This window comes from Camelina sativa, chromosome 3, assembly GCF_030686135.1.
Source record: "Camelina sativa cultivar CO46 ecotype springtype chromosome 3, ASM3068613v1".
Taxonomy (NCBI): domain Eukaryota; kingdom Viridiplantae; phylum Streptophyta; class Magnoliopsida; order Brassicales; family Brassicaceae; genus Camelina; species Camelina sativa.
In genome coordinates this window covers 2,316,937-2,336,267 of record NC_141882.1, presented here as the reverse complement: position 1 = coordinate 2,336,267, position 19,331 = coordinate 2,316,937, and the positions used below count along the sequence as shown (strand labels likewise).

Below are 19,331 nucleotides of genomic sequence, written 5' to 3'. Positions count from 1 at the left end.
GTGATAAATTGATAAATATCATCACCATTCTCTGGTTGATTTTCCCATTTAGTTGTCACTTGTCAACCACGTTTTAATCATTTCATGCTTTTCTCATTGGTTTTATGTGTCAAAGAACCAAAGTTTTCCATTTAGTTTAGTTGATGGTGATATAAATCTATAGTGGAGTCATCGCTGGATCATCGATAATATCAATGGTGCTTCTTGGGTAATAATTTTTTAGGTTATCTCGTTTTGAGTTTTATTAATGTGCAATTCAGCTTTTGTGTTTAGAAATCACAATTGGGTCAACTGGAGCTACTGAATATGTTATGCATGTATAATAAGTATGTTGTGACTTATGAGAGAGGTGGACCATGATTAATCAATCTTAATCAATCTTTTTGTTGTTAGTTTGCCATTACTGATAGTGAAACCAGAAGAATTTAAAATGTGACTATATTAGTAATTCATTGTGCATAGAAAAAGGGAATATGCTTTTAAAAGTATCCAACTATTAAAACAACAATATTATAGTCTTGGCTTTCTTTAGTTTAGCCATCCACTAAACATGTTTTAGTTACAGAACCAATGATTTTAAATTTATAATTATAAAGATGTTAAAAGATAAAGACAAACATAAGAAAAACCTCTTTTTTTTTTTTTAAACAATTATCATAAGACGTCAAATGAAACACAAACAATCATAATTTCGGTTAAGCTTGATTCGAACATTATTTCAGAATATATCCTATAGTAATTATATCATATCATTTATGTAACGTAATTTTTAATCAACCAAAAATACCTTAAGATTGATATTTTCAGACTGATATAAGAAAGTTAAAGGACTTTTTATTCATGTGCATCACAAAGCAAGAAGATATACGTCCTTAACTCTCTCAACTACAAAAAGAAAAAAGAAAGGAAAAAAAAAATCAGAAGTCAGAAATGTCAGAGATTTCTCCAACTATAGGAGAACTAGTAAGATGGTCAAACCAAAACTCCATGTCATGGTTATACAATTTCGAGAAGCTAAAACCCTTGTCATTTCTATCTAATGAGCCCTCCCAGTTCTCTATCTTTATCTCGTTCTTCACATGATCATCGCCTGAAATGTTATAATCCATCGATACGACTTCTGACCAAAAGCTCTCATCTATCAATGCAGGAACATCTTTTGATGACGTCGCAGAGTCTTTGTTGTTATTATTGGAGATGTGATCGTTATTGTTTCCCGATGTTGTAACCGCTGAAACGTCAGCACTACTACTTGATTGTTGTTGTTGTTGTTCCGGAGAGGTTGGCCTCTTTGCATCTGTAGTAGTAGTAGTAGTAACGACAGTTTCCTTGTTATCTCCATCTTGATTCTGGTGGAGTCTTTTCTTCAAATGAGTGTGCCAAACATTTTTAATTTCATTGTCTGTTCGACCTGGCAATTTTGCAGCTATCGCAGACCATCTACAAAACCAAAAAAAGGTATCAAGCAAAATGTCACATAAATGAAAGAATAAAAAAAATCATCAATATGTTAATACGTCTACTATATTGTGTAATGAGAACAAAACAAACAGAGAAGCTATTGAAGAACCTCATGTGGTATAGTTAACAAAATATTGCACATGTCTTTACACTGATGAATGTGCCTATCTTGTCTAGTAGTGAAAATTGTTATAAAGAAAAATAAAATAAAAAAGTATAATTAGGAAAAGAAAAAAGAAAATTGAAATTATTTAGTGGACAAAGGCAATCACGGGTTGGAATCTTCTCGGTTATCAGCCCCACACAGATGTATGTAATATTTCAAAAAGATTTTGGAGTAAATCTAGTCACACTCACAAAAAAAAAACTTTGGAGAAAACAAAAACAAATTAGAAACGATTTTTCCAAAGTAATGAAACCTTTTTTTTTTTCTACAAAACAAAATTCATCCTTTTAACATTGGAGAAAAGGGATTTAATTTCTTAAATAATAGTAGTAGTATTGTTTTGATTTATGGTTCTGAGAAACAAATAAAAAAAAAAAAATCGAAAATTTAGCAGATAAAAAAAGGAGGAGGAACCTGTTGCCTAAGATTTGATGTAAGTTGATGATAGTATCTTCTTCAAGAGAAGTGAAATTGCCACGCTTGATGTCTGGTCTCAAATAATTAATCCAACGAAGCCTGCAACTTTTGCCGCACCGAAGTAGCCCTAATAATCATTTCACAAAAACACCCCACCATTTAAAAACAAAACCTTTACACTAAAAAAAAATACATAAAGATAAGAAAAATAAAGGATAATATATACCGGCAGATTTAGGGAGAGATCTCCAATTGGGATGGCCATGGAGAGTAATATAATCGATCAAGAGTTGATCTTCTTCAGCACTCCATGGCCCTTTCTTCAATCCCATTTTCTCACAGCATGGTCTTCTCCCCATTTTTTTTTTTTTTTTTTTTTTTGTGTTGGTGAAGAGAGCAAAGGAAAGCCAAATGTTGAGAGCAAGTAGTGTGCGGCGATGGCTTTAGTGTGTTAATATATATATATATAGAGAGAGAGAGAGAGAGGTATATTGCGGCAATAGGAAAATGACAAGCTGGCAAAAAAAAATATTTTTCTAATTTTAGTACACAAATATCAATGCTCCCAACTTCTTTTCCTTTATTTTTTCAATGAATAGTCATCTCTCACCTTTCTTTTTTTTTTTTTTTCTCTAATTTTTTTTTTTGATCTGTATGAATTTATAATTATACTGCGAGGAAATAAACAGGGCGAAGATATAGATGAAAGATCTAAATTTGAAAAGACAATAAAAAGTTGAATTTGGTACTTAATAGTAATTGTATGATGGTACATGTGAAGGTGTTTTTAGCCGTTTAAGCAAAAGAATAGATAGGCTTATTAATAAAATGGGGCAAAGAATAGATAGGCTTATTAATGATTTTATAGGCCCAAATTAGATATGTCGAAAACGAAGTCGCGCTATTGTAGGTGGTAATCGTGACGGTAAAAATTACAGTAATCTTGTTGTACGTTGCAGAATTTTGATATAATGATGGAGCAAATAATAATTTTACTTACATCATGATCGGAACATGGATTTAGATATGGGACGACTCCGTGTTAACAAAATGTACGTACTTAATTGATTGATATGGCCATATGGGTCCAGATGATGTGTTGTTTGGGTTCAGACCCTCTCTGTCTCTCTCGTGAGTCGTGTCCGTGTCTGGCTCAAAATAACGGAACGTGTTATAACCCCTACTTCAGATACATTTGTTGAGGCCCAAAACAAGCCTCATCAAGTCATAAAGGAGGGAAAACAATTAATCATAAGAGATACAGTATGTATGGGTCCATCCATAATTTTTTTTTTCAAAATTATGATAGGAACCAATACTAATAAACAAGGGGGGCGTTTAATTTATCTTTTTGGTTTTGTTTGATACTCTCTTTAAAGATCGTATGTGTTGTCGTTGGGATTAAAGTAGGAACTAAAACCGGACAAACCTGGTTAGCAGCAGAGAGTTATTCTGCATTAGCTTTTTTTAGTTTGTTAAAAAAAAATTAAATCAATAAGAGAAATTATAATATTATTAATATTTCATAATTATATTAACAATTCCAGAAAATTAAGATTAATATGTTTTGAAAATATATTTACTACAGCCTTATAATGGTTAAATATATATCACTTAATATTAGATATTACAAAAAAAAATATATCGCTCTTATTTCCATCAAAAGAATTAATGTGAAGAAAAACATCAAAATTGCATCTTAGAAGAGAATGATCGTAAACAATGAACTGAATTCTAAATTAAGACTTGTAATCTTATACTATCATTTGTGTTTAAAGAGATGCACTTTTTTTGTACACATTTAGTCAACTATTAATATTTTGTTTTTTTTTAATTGAATTTTTCTTCAATTGTTTACCTCTAGATTAAACAACAAAACTGTTGAATAAGATTAACTGAGTATAAAAGTGAGATATGAGCGTATGAATCGGAAAACTATTGTTATGATTTAAATATTTGAGAATGTGTACCTTTAATTCTACGTATGACCACTTATGTTTAAATTGTGGTCTGACAAAAAAAAAAGTAGACATACAAATTGAGATAAATTAAAACAAAATAACTTGAGATACCAACAAATATATTTAGAAGATCAATGTATTTATGTTTCGTCAACGTATATACAAACTACTCGTTTTTGATTAGAATTAGGTGTTTTATTACAATCCTTATCATGTAAGATTTTGAATACCATAGTATTTTTATTTGTTTGATATATATTGTTATTGTTTGTTTGTCGTATTTGCATCATAGATTAACTTACATCCTACTATATTAATTGAGAAGTACAAATATGAAACTAACCTTAAAGTGTGTAAAAAATTACATTCAATTGCTATTAGAAAAATTAATTAAGCTTAATTAACTAATTTAAGTAAATATATTTAATTAAAAATAAAAAACACTCACAGATCAAATATTAAAATTTTTTAAAAAATATTTCCCTCTCTTATAAATTATGGACGAAATTACTATTTTTTTTAATATATAAACCAATCAGAATTTTAAAAACTAAGATTTTATATCTAAGTATACAATAAAATTATTTTTATTAATTAAATTCGAAGATTTTGTTAAGATTTCAAATTATGGTTCTCCTATCATCTTTATTTTATTTTATTTACCAATTGTTTGGAATTTTCTTATAATACTTATAATTAATAAAATGCATATTTTCTGCATATGTTGTGATTTGAATTTTTTAAAACGAAAATATATTACTCAATGTATGACAATGTATGTTTTAATTTCCACATTAGCGGGTTGATAAAACTAAATTTATATAGATAATAAATTAATAATTTTTATTTGCTCATAATTATAATATTAAAATTACTATTTTATATTTCATAAAATAATAATGCAAATACAACAGACAAATAATATAAAACTGTAATAATCTGTTAAAATAAAATACTATAATATTCTAAAATAATTAATATTCAAATAGACTAATAGATTTACATAACAATTAAAAGTAAACATTATCTCAAACAAAATAAGGTTTTTAAAAAAATAAAACAATAATTTTTATCATTATATTACAATTTTTTTTTAAAATGTTATCATTGCTTTAAGCACGGAATATATCTTAGTTTTATTTAAATTTGAAGACACCACTATTAGTATATATCAAGCATCTCAGTCGTACTTAGAGATATGGAAGCCGGAAGCGGTACTAAAAATATGTCTTCAAAGAAACTAATCCTATTATCTTACAAATAAATACTAAAATATTTTTGTAAAAAAATATAGAACATACCGTTTCTTTCTACAAATTTCAAACTGATCATAATCTATAATCTATGCATCATTTGTAAAATTTTAAAAATGTTTTGTTTATTATGAAAGAATAAAAATACTAGATGAAACAATTTACATAGTGAATTGTATCCTTACCAATTGATTATGCATTTGTTTTATATACTTACCAATTTTCTATAGTTAGTATATCTACAATTTCTATAATACATATGTGATTTATTTTTGTAATGTGTTAAGAGATCAATGCTATCCATGATTTAAGAGACTTATCGACGTGTCCAATAATTATTGGGTGATACCTTTTAATATATAAAAAAAAAATCAATTTGTTTTTCTTCTTCTTCGGTTCCGTCTCTCCTCTCTCTCTCTCTCTCTTTCTCCGGCGACGAAAGCAAACCGAGAAGTGACGATCCGTTCACCAAATCGGAGATTCAAGTGACCAAAATCGGACAGTTTTGCTCAGAAAAATTAGGATTTCATTTTTAATTGGGATTTTATGTTAGCAAAAATTAGGGTTCGTTCACCAAATCGGAGATTCAAGTGGCCAAAATGGGACAGTTTGGTTCAGTGATGCTCCAATCTCCTTATCTGGTAAGAAAATCTCTCTGAATTTCATTTGTAATTGGGATTTTTATGTTAGCAAAAATTAGGATTCAACGAATTGAGAATTGATGTGAGCAAAATTAGGGTTCTATGATGTTAGCAGAGTTGGGAATTCAGAATTGGGAATTGATCAGATCTTACTTGCTTCTGCTGCTGCTGCTAACTTCACTCGTGGATAGTTTGCTACTGCTTTGAGTGAGAAAGCTCAGCTCTCTATGCTTTTCAATTTTTTCAGAATTTTTGGGATTGTTTCTGTTGGAATTTTTTATCTGAGATTTGGGAGAAATAAGGGTTTGTAATCTCTCTTTGCATTAGATGCTTTTATGATGAAATAGTGAGTTTTTAGTATATGTATATTGCTGCTCTTTTGATCTTGAGCTTTACTGAATTTTTCCATGTTTTCTTATTTGCAGGTCTGAGATATTTTGTACCAAGATGCAAAGAGAACACCGTTTGTTCTGTTTTCACTCGTCCAACCGTACGTATGGACTTCTTGTTATTGATTTGGATTTCTTCTGGAATCTTTCTTTTTTTTTTTTTATCATAACTCAGTTTGATCTGTGATGTTGCAGGATCCACAAGTTGTCACTGGATCCCATGACACGACCATTAAATTTTGGGACCTTCGATATGGTATTTCTTATCATTCTAACCGTCTGCTTTGGACTTAAAAGCCATACTTATCCCTTCTCATTGTATAATCATTGGTGCAAGTGTATGGTTTCATTTGAATAATGCTGGATTATATTATATGCAGGCAAAACGATGGCAGCAGCACTAACACATCACAAGAAGTCTGTCCGAGCAATGACTCTCCATCCTAAAGAGTATGTATAGTTGCATGGCATCCACCTTGTCAGTCTTCCCAACAGCCGAGTCTTTAAGACGCTCATCCTAGTTTTCCTAATGTTCTCTCTCTTTGTTTGTAGGAATGCATTTGCTTCTGCATCAGCTGACAACATCAATAAATTTAGTCTCCAAAAGGAAGAGTTTTGCCACAAGATGCTGTAAGTCTTTGCTGGATAGATATATACCATTCGTTGGGCATCTCTAGTGCTTTTGAAATAAAAGAGATTTCATATAAATTAAACAGTTTTATTTAGTTGATGTGTTTGAACAATGTTGTCTTTCTCCATGAAACAGGTCACAGCAGAAAACCATAATTAACTCCAATGGCTATGACGAGGATGGTGTAATGGTCAGTGGAGGATATTTATTTTATTACTGAATCTCTTTCATTTTCAACTAAAATTGATTCTATGTTCATTTAACGTAGTCAAGTTGGAGTCTTTGATGAAGAAGACCAGAGAAGAAAGGTAATGGTAAGGTTTATTGTGAAGAACCTCATATGGGTTTAACCATTGGAGGAGGAAAAAATTAAGAACTCTTAAAAATGTTTTTTAAGATTAAATTTTACAAAATAAATAACAAACAAAGAGAGAACATGTATTCTTTTTTGGTGTCAATGGACCATTGGAGATGATGTCATGTATTCTTTCTTTGGTTTTGTTGTATGGCTCTTTTGGGCTTCTAACCTCTGCGAATGTATCAGATTATCCATAGGCCACAACTTACGGGCTTTAATTTAGGCCCACTAGTTTGGTGTATATATAGGGGAGTACATCACACTTGGAGTAGAAGAAACCCTACGGATCGAGAACTTTGTGTCTGTGATTTGTTGAAGTTGATAGAATGGTTCAGATGAATGCGAAGCCTGAGTACGCGACAGCTAAAATAGCGGTGTGGTGGGACATGAAGGGCTGTCCGATTCCCCGCGAGGGTTATGATGCTCGTCAGGTCCGTCCGAGCATAGAAGGGGCGTTGAAGGAACTAGGCTACTCGGGTCCTGTCTCCATCACCGGGTATGGCGACCAAAGACAAACCCCTTATCACATCCTGAAAGGGCTCTCTTCCACCGGAGTCGGTCTTGCACACATCCAACCCGGTTAGTCCAATTGCTATATCGATCTCTGAATTTAGGGGTTTAAAATTTTCAACAAATCTAAGTCCCTTTGCCTTTTGATTGACTGAAACAGAAAGCATATACTCACTCATGTATTCGAATATGCTGGAGTGGCGAGATGATAATCCTCCTCCGGCTTCAATGATGCTCATATCCGACCAGTGGCGAGAAGTCTTCTCTTGGGATCTGGCCCGTCTACAACAGCAGACGAAATACGACTTTTTTCTGGTTTATCCATCAAGGACTCGGGGATGCTCGGCGCTGGCTACTTGGGGAGAGTGGACCTGGGAAAGCTTACTTGAGCCCAAAAGTGCACTTGTTGAGGACAACTGCAGTAGTGAATTACCTTCTGCCAAGTTTTATTGCAAATCGTGCTGTTTCGAGTGCCATACCCTGAAGGGTTTCAGGACTCATCTCTCGAGAAGAAAGCATGCTGTGCAAGTAAGCATCCTCTCTCTCTCTCTCTCGTGTACATTGTCCAACTATACTATTTGAGCTGTTCGTTTCCACTCGCAGGAGGTTATGAACCCTATACATCCAGATCTTGACGAAGTAACGAGGAGATGGGGAAAGAACTATGCTGCGAAGCCTGAATACGCGACAGCTCAAATAGCGGTGTGGTGGGACATGATAGACTGTCCGATTCCCGAGGGTTATGATGCTCGTCAAGTCCGTCGGAGTATGGAAGTGGCTTTCAAGAAACTAGGCTACTCTGGTCCTGTCTCCATCACTGCCTTCGGCGACCACAAACAAACCCCTGATCACATCCTGCGAGGGCTCTCTTCCACTGGAGTCGCTCTTGCACATACCACTCCCAGTTAGTCCCTTTTGGTTATCCATCTCTGGAATTTTTAGGGGTTTAAAATTTCAACTATCTCTACTGACGCATGCTTTCCTGTTACTGAAACAGGAATCCAATACAACCGCATCTATGCAGATTTGATGACGTGGCGAAAACATAATCCTCCTCCGGCTACAATTATGATCATATCCTCCCCCGATGCTGTGGAGATGGTGTTCTCAGAGATTCTTGCCCGGGCACAACAACGGACGAAATACAACCTTTTTCTGGCTTATTCATGTAGGCCTTACAAAATGTCAGCCCTGCTCACTTCTGCAGAGTGGCTTTGGGAAAGCTTACTTGCAGGTGTTTGTTTGTCCTCTCCTCATTACCCAGTAACGGTTGAAACTAATTACGCTGTTTCTGAGCTGTAGTTAATATTTTCTTGTTCTTTTCCACTTGTTTCAGAGACACAAAGACGCGTTCTTCAGAAGTGCAGTGAAGGGGGTGAATCTACCAAAATGTTTTATTGCCAATGCTGCTTTTGTGAGTGCGAAAGCCTTGAAAATTTCAGGAAGCATCTCTCGAGCGAAAAACATGCAAGCAATGTAAGCATCCTTTCCTCTGTATCATCAATACGTTGTCTAACCATTTGAGCAACAACCTCTTTAACCTTTTCCATTCGTTGTCAAGCAGGAGGGTGTTGATGTTCCTGGGGGTATTAGTTTGAACCACTACTATCATAGGCTACATCTCAAGGCAAGTTTTTCTTAATGATAATTATAGATTTTCAACAAAGAAAAACATCCGATTTCTTATAAAATGTTCATGTTCCGTATACTATACGTACGTATATATCTTGTAGGCCAAAGTACTAGAAAGTTTTCCAAAGACCGTACGTACGAGGAAAGCATACCGGACGGGATTTGGCCATCTTCATAATCATTTACGTCTTACTTATCGTTGAGCTCGACGTAGGCCTTGAATATTTCAAACCTGCAATAAAGAGATTCAAACCTGCAAGAAAGAGTGGTGAAGTTGTTAAATTACTCGAGTGATAAGTCCTGGAAGCTCTTCGTTTTCGTTTCTGCCAATGTTTTCAATTTGAACTATTTATTTTTCATTTCGGTTTGTTTGCTTTAAAATACTGGTTATATATATTTAAACAAAAAGTAAGTTAATTCTATTTTTTACTGAAAATATTCTAGAAGTTAAAAAAAAAACAATGGCTCAAACCCTTCTTAGGAAATGTAGCGTGCAGTGGAAAAATGGGTTATGAAGGGACCTTGCACTTTGAGCAACCCATCCAATGAGAACAGCTGGCATTCCAAACCCACGAATCTGAGGATGAGACAATCACCAAATCAAAGGATGAAAGTGGAAAGTTGTCATGAATAAACAATACTCAAAAGGCTATATAGTATGAACCTGAACACATGTATTTGCCGCCGGGACAATCTCAGCATTCTTTGCCCAGGTAAAAGGTAAAACAAGACCAAACAGTCAACATTCAGTTGACTAAGCACTCGTCATAAACTTGTTACTCATCTCTCCGTTGTTACCGGTTAGTGCCCAGAAGCCAAACCGTCTTGTAAAAACCATGATCATGAATTCACAAGCCAACCCGATGAAAAGCAAGATCGATATCTGATGTTGTACTTCATCCTTATCCTGCTGCATAAGCATTATTCTATTAGGAAGTTGCTATATAATGTGCACCTAACACTGACATTCACAACAGAAATTTCTTGAAATTGCTCTCTAATAAACTGACCGGGCGAGCAAGATAGGTGGCAACAAGATTTGAAGCCGCAATAGAGAGAAACATGAACGTATAACAAAAAATAATAACAGACGACGCTTGAAGCACATGTTTCATCCATAAATAAATTTGGATAACTGTTACTTGAATCAGTAAACCAGCCAAGAGCATATAAAAGGGAAGAAGGCAACCGCATGGCATGTTCTGCGTTCGAGATAAAACATGAAATCAGAACCAAACTTTTAGAAGGCTTGAGTTGAGTTATCTAGAGAGCTACCATCTGTTTTCTGGAACCTAAAGATCCTGTTTTCCCTTGGTGTTTTACACTGAATCAAAAAAAAATGAAGAGAAAGCTAAAGGAGCAACATTTTGATAAGTCCAACACACCGTTAAATCAAAGAATCAAAAGCTCAAGAAGAACCAACGATAAATGATGTACCATTGAGTTGCTTCAGGCAACAGTAAAAAAAATGATGTACCATTGGTTTCAACTGAGTCAATTTTCACCAACAACGGGCTTACTTTAGGCAAACTGCGATTAACTCCGAATAACAACAACTCAGACATGAAGGACTGTGCAGTTTGAGAGAGAGAGGCTCCCTCAAAACCGTACTCATGGTATACGTCTGAAGCATAACCTAGTAACCAGGAGACATGGTTAGTTGTGAAATGTACAAGGACATATCACCTAGTGAGCGGCTATGACGCTTTGTACCTTTTTGATGTGGCAAAGGGACCTTGCACTTTGAGCAACCCATCCAATGAGAACAGTTGGCCTTGCACTTTTGAAACGATCGCCAAATTAAATAATGAAAGAGGAAAGTTGTCACAAATTAACAATACTCAAAAGGCTATAGTATGTGTATCTGCCGCGGGGGACAATCTCAGCATTCTTTTCCCTTGTAAAAGCTGTAACAAGACCAAACAGTCAACATTGTTGGTTAAGTACTCATCACAAATTTGTTACTGACCCCACGAACCAAACATACTTTACTGGGCACTCCGTAGGTTTCATGACGAACTAGAATCTAGAACATAACGAGACAAACTTCCTCGTAGTTGCTAAAGTCATCCCAGGGAAAGACACGGGTTTTCTCAATCTTCTTGAAAACTTTGACATCCAGAGGTTACAATGTTTTCCTGGTAGTGCCTGGAACAAGTGCCTCGTACTGACACTGCAGCCTTAGTATGGCGTTGGACAAATCTGTTCGATGGTGGCTTTCCTATCCTAGACTATCTTGGTCCGGATACATCAAGTGATGAGGAGGATTCTGAGAAACGTATACGTGATGCTCCGGATTCCTCAAGAGACGAGGGGGCCAAACGTAAGAGGAAAGTTGATGGTGGTTGAAGTGGGAAGCAAAGACATGAATGTCATATAAAACATAGCCTCTAACGGATGTTGTTCGTATCGATTTTTGTTTTCTTGTGGCTATGAATTTCATGACGATTTCGGATTTTGTTTTCTTTGAAATATTGCTTGAAGAAGGCAATTGTATGTTCTCTCTGTTCGAGTTAACCTGAAAGTTACTGTCTACCTTTCTTCTCTCAAACATCCAAGTCTTTACTGTAACAAAACAAAAAGCAGCAAACAGAATTTTAAGACCTCTGCGACTTTTGCAGGACATGAAAGGGATCGATCGGTTCACCTAAATTCTTAAGACCGCTCAGCATCCTCCCTTCTCCTTCTCCTTCCTCTCCTTCTCCTCCCTCTTCTTCTCCTTCCTCTTCTTGTCCTTCTTCAACTTTCTCACACGGCTGATCTTCTTCTTCCCTTTCTTCTTGTACCTTTTCGCCTTTCTCTCACGGGCACTAAGGCCATCTGGTATATGATGGAGGAGGTCTCTCCATTCCCAAAAGAGATCTGCAAGCTTCCTGATCTCTGCTGATGTGTTTTCCTCTAGCCCCTGGACGTAAGCCAATAGGATATTGTGCTTGGCTTTCTTCAATTTTTGTACGACCGAACTGAAACCGTTATCACCAGTTATAAACATTATATTTCTCGCTGTTTCCTTTTTTTTAAGCCAAATTCGAATATCTTTAATGAGTTTCCTATCTGCAGCTTGATCATATTTTGAATTGACCGGTCCTTGAAAGAAAAGAAAAACCTGATGTCATTTTAAGCCGCAGCAGAAGAAAACAAAAAAACAAAACCAAATGATACAAACTCACTATTATATAGATACGCCCGCTTGATTTCAATTCTCGGGTCAAGACCAGCAGGAACATGTGAATTGAGATAGCCTACATATCCAGTAATCTTTACAGGACCCATGATTTTTGCTTCTCTCAGTGAACGCAGAATGTTTGGATAGACTTTCTCTGGGGGAAAACCTGAAGGAACCGGAGCATTTTCCATGTCCCAGGATATCTCCGTGGGTGTCTCACTGAAAGAAAAGATTTGCATTGTTAACAACCAAGAAACTTGAGATTGAACCTAAAAGCAGTTAAAGAGCAATGACTAGAGGAGGGCAATACCTAAATTTATCGTCTATCTTTCTCCTCTTAGCTCTGGAGTTGTCGGCCTCCCCTGGGAAAGGTTGGCTGTCATTCTTTGCGGAATCGTCTATAGTTCTCATTGTGGTATCTCCATCTGACTCAGCTTTCCTTTTCTTGGAAACTCTCGAGGTATTTATGGTGATAGCAGTGTTTTTCCCGTCCTGGTCGAGACAAAAGATTGTATCTCCAGAAACCTTGGTGATATAAATTGGGATATCCATGGTTTGGATGATTTTGCTATCTCCATGAGGACGCCAGTACTTGATATCAGTTGAAGAGGTGTACATAAAGGCACCATTGTCGTCCCATGCTCCGCTTTTCACAGGTATTGGCTCTTTAAGTGTGCACTGGAGGACAAGTTTTTTGCTCGCAATAGTTATTGCATATCTGCTGAGCAAAGCAACACTCTCCATATCATTCGCCCAAACAACATGTCTAACCAAAGAAGGTGTATGGAGTTCACCAAGAACACGGCTTTGCTGAGGATCGAAGAGAACCACTCTATCCTCGGAACTACAAAGCAACTTTCCAGTCCCAGCATAAAAGATAGCATCTACGGGAAAGGGCAGAGAACTCCTTTCAACAACCTCGTTCTCTAGATTCATGACTTGAACCTCTGTGGTGCTTTTAAGAACCGCAAATCGATTAGGGGAAATGAATACCGCAGAACCACCTTCACCCCTCTTTGCATCTATCACAACGTCACTCCTGCCAAGGACATCTTCTTTTGGTATGATGTACAACACGTAAGAACCTCCAACAAGATGGGAGCAGATCAAAACTGCAAGTTCGTCCGGACTGTAAGAGAGAGTCCTAGGATTTTCGTTCAATCTTGGAGTACCAGGACGCCGTATAGGAAGAAGTTGTGAATCTTTTTGAGTTGAATATTTGTAGAGCCGCAAAGAACTCTCTTTCACATATAAGAGTGAATCACCATTCAAAGCAAATGCAGGACGTTTTCTCCCAAGCTTGAACAAGATCAACCCCTTGCCATGTCCCGCTGCCAGTAAACCAACCTCAGGGTGAACTGTAAGAATCCTGAATCGATAATGGGCATAGCTGAAAGTTTGGATTTCAGTTCGCTTGGTAGCATCCCAAACACGAATGCTCTTATCCTTGGAGCTGGATACAATTATGTCCTGTCTTGCAAACATAACAGATGAAACAGTATCACCATGACCACGCAGAGTGGCTAACTCAGAAGCTTCAGTTTCTGCAAAAAAATTGAAAAGAACACATTTATTACGTCAAAAATTTGCAGTTCAGTGGACAGACGATGGTTCGTCAACAACTTTCATGTAAAGAAGGAAAGATAAATACCATCAATACGCCACAGCTTTACTTGAGAATCTTCTGAACCAGAGACGATGTGAGGAAGGGTGGGATGAAAAGAAGCCCAAGTGACTCCTCCACGATGAACAAGTGTGTGCCTGACTAGAGGGATACCCCCACCAATATCCCATATACGAACGGTCTGATCTAAAGAAGCAGTTAAGACAAGGTCATCCTCTTTTGGATGGAACGAAGCACACATGACAGAATGATTGTGATCATCCAAAACAAAAAGACAAGATTTTCCCCGCCCGTTCGATTTTATCCGCCAGTTCCATATGCGGACAGTGGTATCATCACTAGCACTCACAATCCTTCGGAGACTATGGTGAAACTGAACTGTGCGGAGCCAATCCTTATGCCCCTCTAGAGTTAAAAAACATTTGCCTGTCTCGTAGTTCCAAACTTTGACCTTGCTATCATCCCCTGCAAACACACAATGTTGTCAACGCCATCATCAATTACATATGCGTAATATAATAGAAGCCTAACTGTATTGAAGAAGTGTTACAAGGGAGATAACAATCTGATGGTTACACAAAAGGCTAGTGAATTGAGTTCAGTGAAAGGTGCAGAAACGTTTTTTCACTACAGCGAAGGGAATAAGTGATGTGATTGTTGATGTGAGGAAGATTCATGGTACAAATGAGAAACAGATCATAGGTTTGTCTATGTTCGAAAAAGTGCTCGGGAATGAAATGAGGCTTTCAGGATCTTCTGTTCCTAGCCAAGTTTGGGATCCTGGAGAGTTGCTTGCTGAACGAATTGACCTAGACTGGTTAGTGGGTTTCTGTGGTCGTGATAGAATTGTTGTTGATGCTAGTCCTGGGGTTGGTAATGGCATGAAAGAACTAACAGATCCTGGAAGAGCTAACCGTGTATGGGATCGTGGTGGTTTGGAGGATAGACAAGTTCTGTGGGATTGGTTAGAGAAGGATTACAAAGTTTCTAAAGAGTTAAGATTGAGGCTGAAGCTTCATAAGATTGAAGATAAGTTTTCTGACTCATATGTTTTAAGCCAAGTTTGGGATCCTGGAGAAATCATAGCTGAACAAGTTCTATTAGAAGGGTTAGTGAGATTTAATGGTGGTGATAAATTGTTGAAGCAGCCGCTGGGGTCTCATGAAGGCGTTTTTCATGAAAGCTTAAGTACGACCAAGGAATTTCAAGGTGTTTGTTTCAAGGCGGGTGGTGTCAACAGAGAACTCATTCACATGGGAACCACAATGTGCTAAGAGAGAAGTGAAGCAGGTTGGGGTCACGCCAATAGAGTTTGTTTGGATCTTCTCGAGCAAGTCTCAGTTACCAGGAGCAGTCATAACCGAAGCAACATGGAATGCAGATGTTGAGACAGACAAGGCACAGTTTCAATTCCTTCCACCATGAGGACATGGTGATTCTTCAAAAGGGGATTAAAAGAAGAAACTATAGTGAAGTAGGCTTTTTATCCTTTAAGCAAGTATTTAAGTAAACGCTTTCTCTTTGTAATGTTTTATGGAAAAAGATCAAGAAACAATCAAACTCTTTCTTCTCTATTGTTCTACTCCTTCTCATTCTATTTCTTCTGATTTCTATCAAATCCCAAACAGGTTCTCAGATCTTGCAAAAAATAGATAAAGCATACCTCCCGAGACGAAGAAGGGCTTTGACTTATGGAAATCAACACTACGCACGGATTCTTCATGCTCCTCGAATGTCTTGATCAAATTACGCTTCTGGTAATCCCACAGCTGGATCGCACCACCGCGCAAACTAGCAAGAATCCATGATTTAGTAGGGTGAAAACTCAGACCATAAACTCTACGATCTTTAGTCTCCCACATATTCCCAGAAGAAAAAGAAACAGCGATTGAAAAGCTAACAGCGATTGAAAACCTAAAAAAAAGGAAGTAGAGAGCTAGGAAGAAGAAATTAGGGATTCGGCGGCTTTTCAGTGTATATGTGTGAAAAAAAAAAGAAAAAGAAAGGGAAAAGAGAACAATTATAACTGGCTATTCCTCTTTTCGGAATTTCAGTGTAAATGTGTGTATGAAACAATTCTATTTGGCCCAAAAGTTTAAAAAAAAAAAAAATGACAAATTAAAAGAAAGTAATAAAAATGACAAATTAAAAAGAACTTATCTTAAGCAATGAAAGAAGAAAGACGTCCTTACTAGCTGAGAAAGAATAACTCCATCATATTGATCTCCATGAGTACTACTTTCAATTATCTGCAACCAAACGATTGTTAGAAACTTTAAATGCATAGCAATGACATCTGTAAAAGAACATAGAGATGCTGCGAGTTACGTATATTAACTGGCTAGATAGTTGATTTCCCCTAAAAGAACACACTCGTTAGTAAATGCATAGTTACAAGCAGCAGACAGATTTCATGACCCCAGTCACCAAACCTAACAGCAAACAGAAGGGGAAGGTAACAACTGTGAATACACTTTGATTGTGCTACACTGCAATGTGGCGATAAAAAAAAGGAGATCAGTGAAATTCGAGAGACAAAACACTAAGCGCAAATGCACATTGCATCAGTAAATATAAAAATATATGTAAGCAAGAATGTTTGCGTGTAGCAGTTGGGTGGATTAAGGATAACACGGCTTACAGTAAAAATTCAAAGCAAATACAAAGTTAAAAACACTTCAACCAAAAGAAAATTCATATTTACTAACGAGTGTGTGTGTCAGAGGCAAAAGCTTAAGACTATAAAACTATCCGCTAATCCTTTAAAAGGATACTGTCAAAATAAATAAAAAGGAGAAGCTTACCCGTACGCATCAATAAATCCCTGAAAGACCTTGGTAAACTTTTTTTTTGTGCGGAAAAACGTCCGAAAATTGATCCAAGTTGAGAAGTGCATCTCGTTGTTAACTTTCCTGAAGGTCACCGTCTACATCTTCCAAAATATGTGCCTTATGTGGATCATTGGATCCAAATCTGAAACAAAGAGACATTTGAACAAAAAAATTGACAATAGAATACTTAAACATGGAATCGAGGCTGGTCTCAAATCCATTGTAAGACCAATGTCTACATCTTTCAAAATATGTGCCTACAACTCCAAGTGGGAATAACTTGGATCCAGAAAATAATACGAATTGAGATAAATTAAAACAAAATAACTCGCAATCAAAGATCCATAAAATTGACAATAAAATGCTTAAACATGGAATCGATCCATTGTAAGACCAATGTTTACATCTTTCAAAATATCTGCCTACAACTCCAAGTGGAATAACTTTTCTTTCTGGACACCCAAACCAAAAATAATAATTGAAATGCGAATTGAGATAAATTAAAACAAAATAACCTGCAATGAAAGATCCATTGTAAACAAAATAACAAAAACGAAAATATGAATATAGAATGCTTAAACATGGAATCGAGGCTGGTCTGAGATCCATTGTAAGAACAATGTCTACAATTCAACTCCAACTCCAACTCCAAGTGGAATAACTTCTCTTTCGGATCCAAATCTGGACACACAAACCAGAAATAATAATATTGAAATACGAATTGAGAAAAATTAAAACAAAATAACTTGCAATGAAAATTAGCAGTTGTAAACTCACAATCAACATCTTTCATCAGTGGGCAGTATCTTAATATCCGAATCTGGACAGACAAACCACCAAAAAAATAATAAATTTCACAGGAAGATGATTTCTTCTTTGAAGGAAAAAATAACCGTAGAATGCCTAAAGATAGGAATCGAGGTTGGTCTGAGATCCATGGTTTGTAAACTCACAATCGGCATCTTTCAAAATCTGCGACACAAGTGTGTAACTTTTTTTCAGATCCAAATCTGGGTAAACAAACAAACAAATTGAGATAAATTAAAACAAAATAACTCTAGATAAATAACTTACCGAAAAAAATTAACATTACTCCATAATTTCCCATGGTTAGCGGGGAGGGAGAAAACTGGAGATTTGCGGAAGAAACATTTAGGGTTAGCATCAAGAGACTCTTATTAAGTGTTGAGATATGTTCTCCAATAAACTACTTTCTTTTCAGCCGTCGGATCTCTTGCGACTCTGCCGCTTGTGGCTTATCTTTTTCTTGGGCAAAATAAAATTATATACATAAAAATAAGTTTTCAGCCCCTCTTTATTAGTTTATTTAACATTTAATTTTTAAAAAATAATATTTATTTTTAATTAAATAAAAATTTGATAATATATATTAATCTATATTTTAAATCTACACCGGTAACTGAAACTATATAAATTATTTTAGAAATTTAACTTCCATCCTTTTAAATTTTATAAATAACTATTTTCACATCATTATTCACCATATCTCAAATTCTAAATATTTTATTTGTTTTGTTTATGTTTTTTATTGATTCAAAACTCATGGTATAGAATTATATATTTTATTCGATTTATCTTATATTGTATTCAATTTTATTTATTTGTTTTAATATATTTATTCCTTTTTTATTTGTTTTTTTTTATTATTTTTTATTTTTAATTACATATATATAATAAAATTTTCGTGACTGTAAAAACAATTATAGATGCAATATCATAGTAACTTTTTATTTTTATTATTAATAATATTGTTTAAACAAGTGGTATATTTTTATATTATATGATTTTAAATAAATAAAATGTATTGTTGACAAATATGAAATTTATTCGTTATATATATATTTTTTTATTTTTTAGAAAAAATTTCAAAAAAACATATTTTTATATTATTTTCCAGAAATACTATTTTTTTTTAAAAAATATTCACATAACTAGTATAACACTCAAAAAGGCATGACGAGTCAACTATGACGTAAAAGTGACTGGAATGAAGTACATTTTTTATACGGAAACTATGTACTTATTCTGCTGACCATTTGAATTATAGCTTCCATATTAGACTTTAAAATATTCGCTAGAGGACAGTCGTGAAAATTAACTGCTGGAAAAAAAATTAAAGAAAAAATATAAACTGGACGTCTTGACTGGTCGAACTCTTGACCCTTTCATGATTTTACGTTAATTCATTGACCACCAGACCAACAGAATATCTTACCGAGAAAGACACGAGTTAAATATTTAAAGGGAATTAGTAGATTCATTTCAGGTTG

The 19,331-nt window shown here is 35.3% G+C and overlaps 4 protein-coding genes across 40 annotated transcripts; 1 reads left to right on the top strand and 3 right to left on the bottom strand.

The window, feature by feature from the left end:
• Window positions 1-814: 814 nt before the first annotated feature.
• On the bottom strand, window positions 815-2,497 carry LOC104764076 (transcription factor MYB13-like). The gene is made up of 3 exons (XM_010487528.2): window positions 2,271-2,497; window positions 2,042-2,171; window positions 815-1,440 (listed from the first exon to the last, which is right to left on the bottom strand). Exons 1-3 carry the CDS (start codon window positions 2,401-2,403, stop codon window positions 918-920), a joined length of 786 nt encoding a protein of 261 aa, XP_010485830.2. The 5' UTR covers window positions 2,404-2,497; the 3' UTR covers window positions 815-917.
• A 3,045-nt stretch (window positions 2,498-5,542) lies between these two features.
• LOC104739149 (uncharacterized) lies at window positions 5,543-9,855 on the top strand. 24 transcript variants are annotated; one of them, XM_087508019.1, is made up of 15 exons: window positions 5,643-5,899; window positions 5,996-6,106; window positions 6,325-6,393; window positions 6,484-6,544; window positions 6,669-6,738; window positions 6,841-6,918; window positions 7,055-7,109; window positions 7,188-7,233; window positions 7,526-7,856; window positions 7,948-8,315; window positions 8,391-8,691; window positions 8,785-9,021; window positions 9,124-9,263; window positions 9,352-9,414; window positions 9,521-9,855. In XM_087508019.1, exons 9-15 carry the CDS (start codon window positions 7,604-7,606, stop codon window positions 9,620-9,622), a joined length of 1,464 nt encoding a protein of 487 aa, XP_087364145.1. In that variant the 5' UTR covers window positions 5,643-5,899; window positions 5,996-6,106; window positions 6,325-6,393; window positions 6,484-6,544; window positions 6,669-6,738; window positions 6,841-6,918; window positions 7,055-7,109; window positions 7,188-7,233; window positions 7,526-7,603; the 3' UTR covers window positions 9,623-9,855. The 24 variants fall into 24 exon arrangements, with proteins under 24 accessions (XP_087364124.1, XP_087364133.1, XP_087364131.1 ...); XM_087508016.1 differs by having other exon boundaries at window positions 7,464-7,856; XM_087508012.1 differs by having other exon boundaries at window positions 5,646-5,899; window positions 6,015-6,106; window positions 6,325-6,389; window positions 7,193-7,227; window positions 7,464-7,856.
• On the bottom strand, window positions 9,355-11,317 carry LOC147946520 (uncharacterized). The gene is made up of 5 exons (XM_087508021.1): window positions 11,133-11,317; window positions 10,857-11,055; window positions 10,695-10,743; window positions 10,084-10,621; window positions 9,355-9,996 (listed from the first exon to the last, which is right to left on the bottom strand). Exons 1-4 carry the CDS (start codon window positions 11,173-11,175, stop codon window positions 10,388-10,390), a joined length of 525 nt encoding a protein of 174 aa, XP_087364147.1. The 5' UTR covers window positions 11,176-11,317; the 3' UTR covers window positions 9,355-9,996; window positions 10,084-10,387.
• A 557-nt stretch (window positions 11,318-11,874) lies between these two features.
• Window positions 11,875-18,337, bottom strand: LOC104739170 (coatomer subunit alpha-2-like). Of its 14 annotated transcripts, none has more exons than XM_087507986.1 (11): window positions 18,115-18,337; window positions 17,994-18,012; window positions 17,818-17,860; window positions 17,014-17,721; window positions 16,538-16,698; window positions 16,402-16,458; window positions 15,873-16,000; window positions 14,237-14,674; window positions 12,896-14,129; window positions 12,590-12,804; window positions 11,875-12,506 (listed from the first exon to the last, which is right to left on the bottom strand). In XM_087507986.1, exons 6-11 carry the CDS (start codon window positions 16,437-16,439, stop codon window positions 12,085-12,087), a joined length of 2,475 nt encoding a protein of 824 aa, XP_087364112.1. In that variant the 5' UTR covers window positions 16,440-16,458; window positions 16,538-16,698; window positions 17,014-17,721; window positions 17,818-17,860; window positions 17,994-18,012; window positions 18,115-18,337; the 3' UTR covers window positions 11,875-12,084. The 14 variants fall into 14 exon arrangements, with proteins under 14 accessions (XP_087364112.1, XP_087364110.1, XP_087364111.1 ...); XM_087507984.1 differs by having other exon boundaries at window positions 16,548-16,698; XM_087507985.1 differs by having other exon boundaries at window positions 16,538-16,641.
• Window positions 18,338-19,331: the final 994 nt, after the last annotated feature.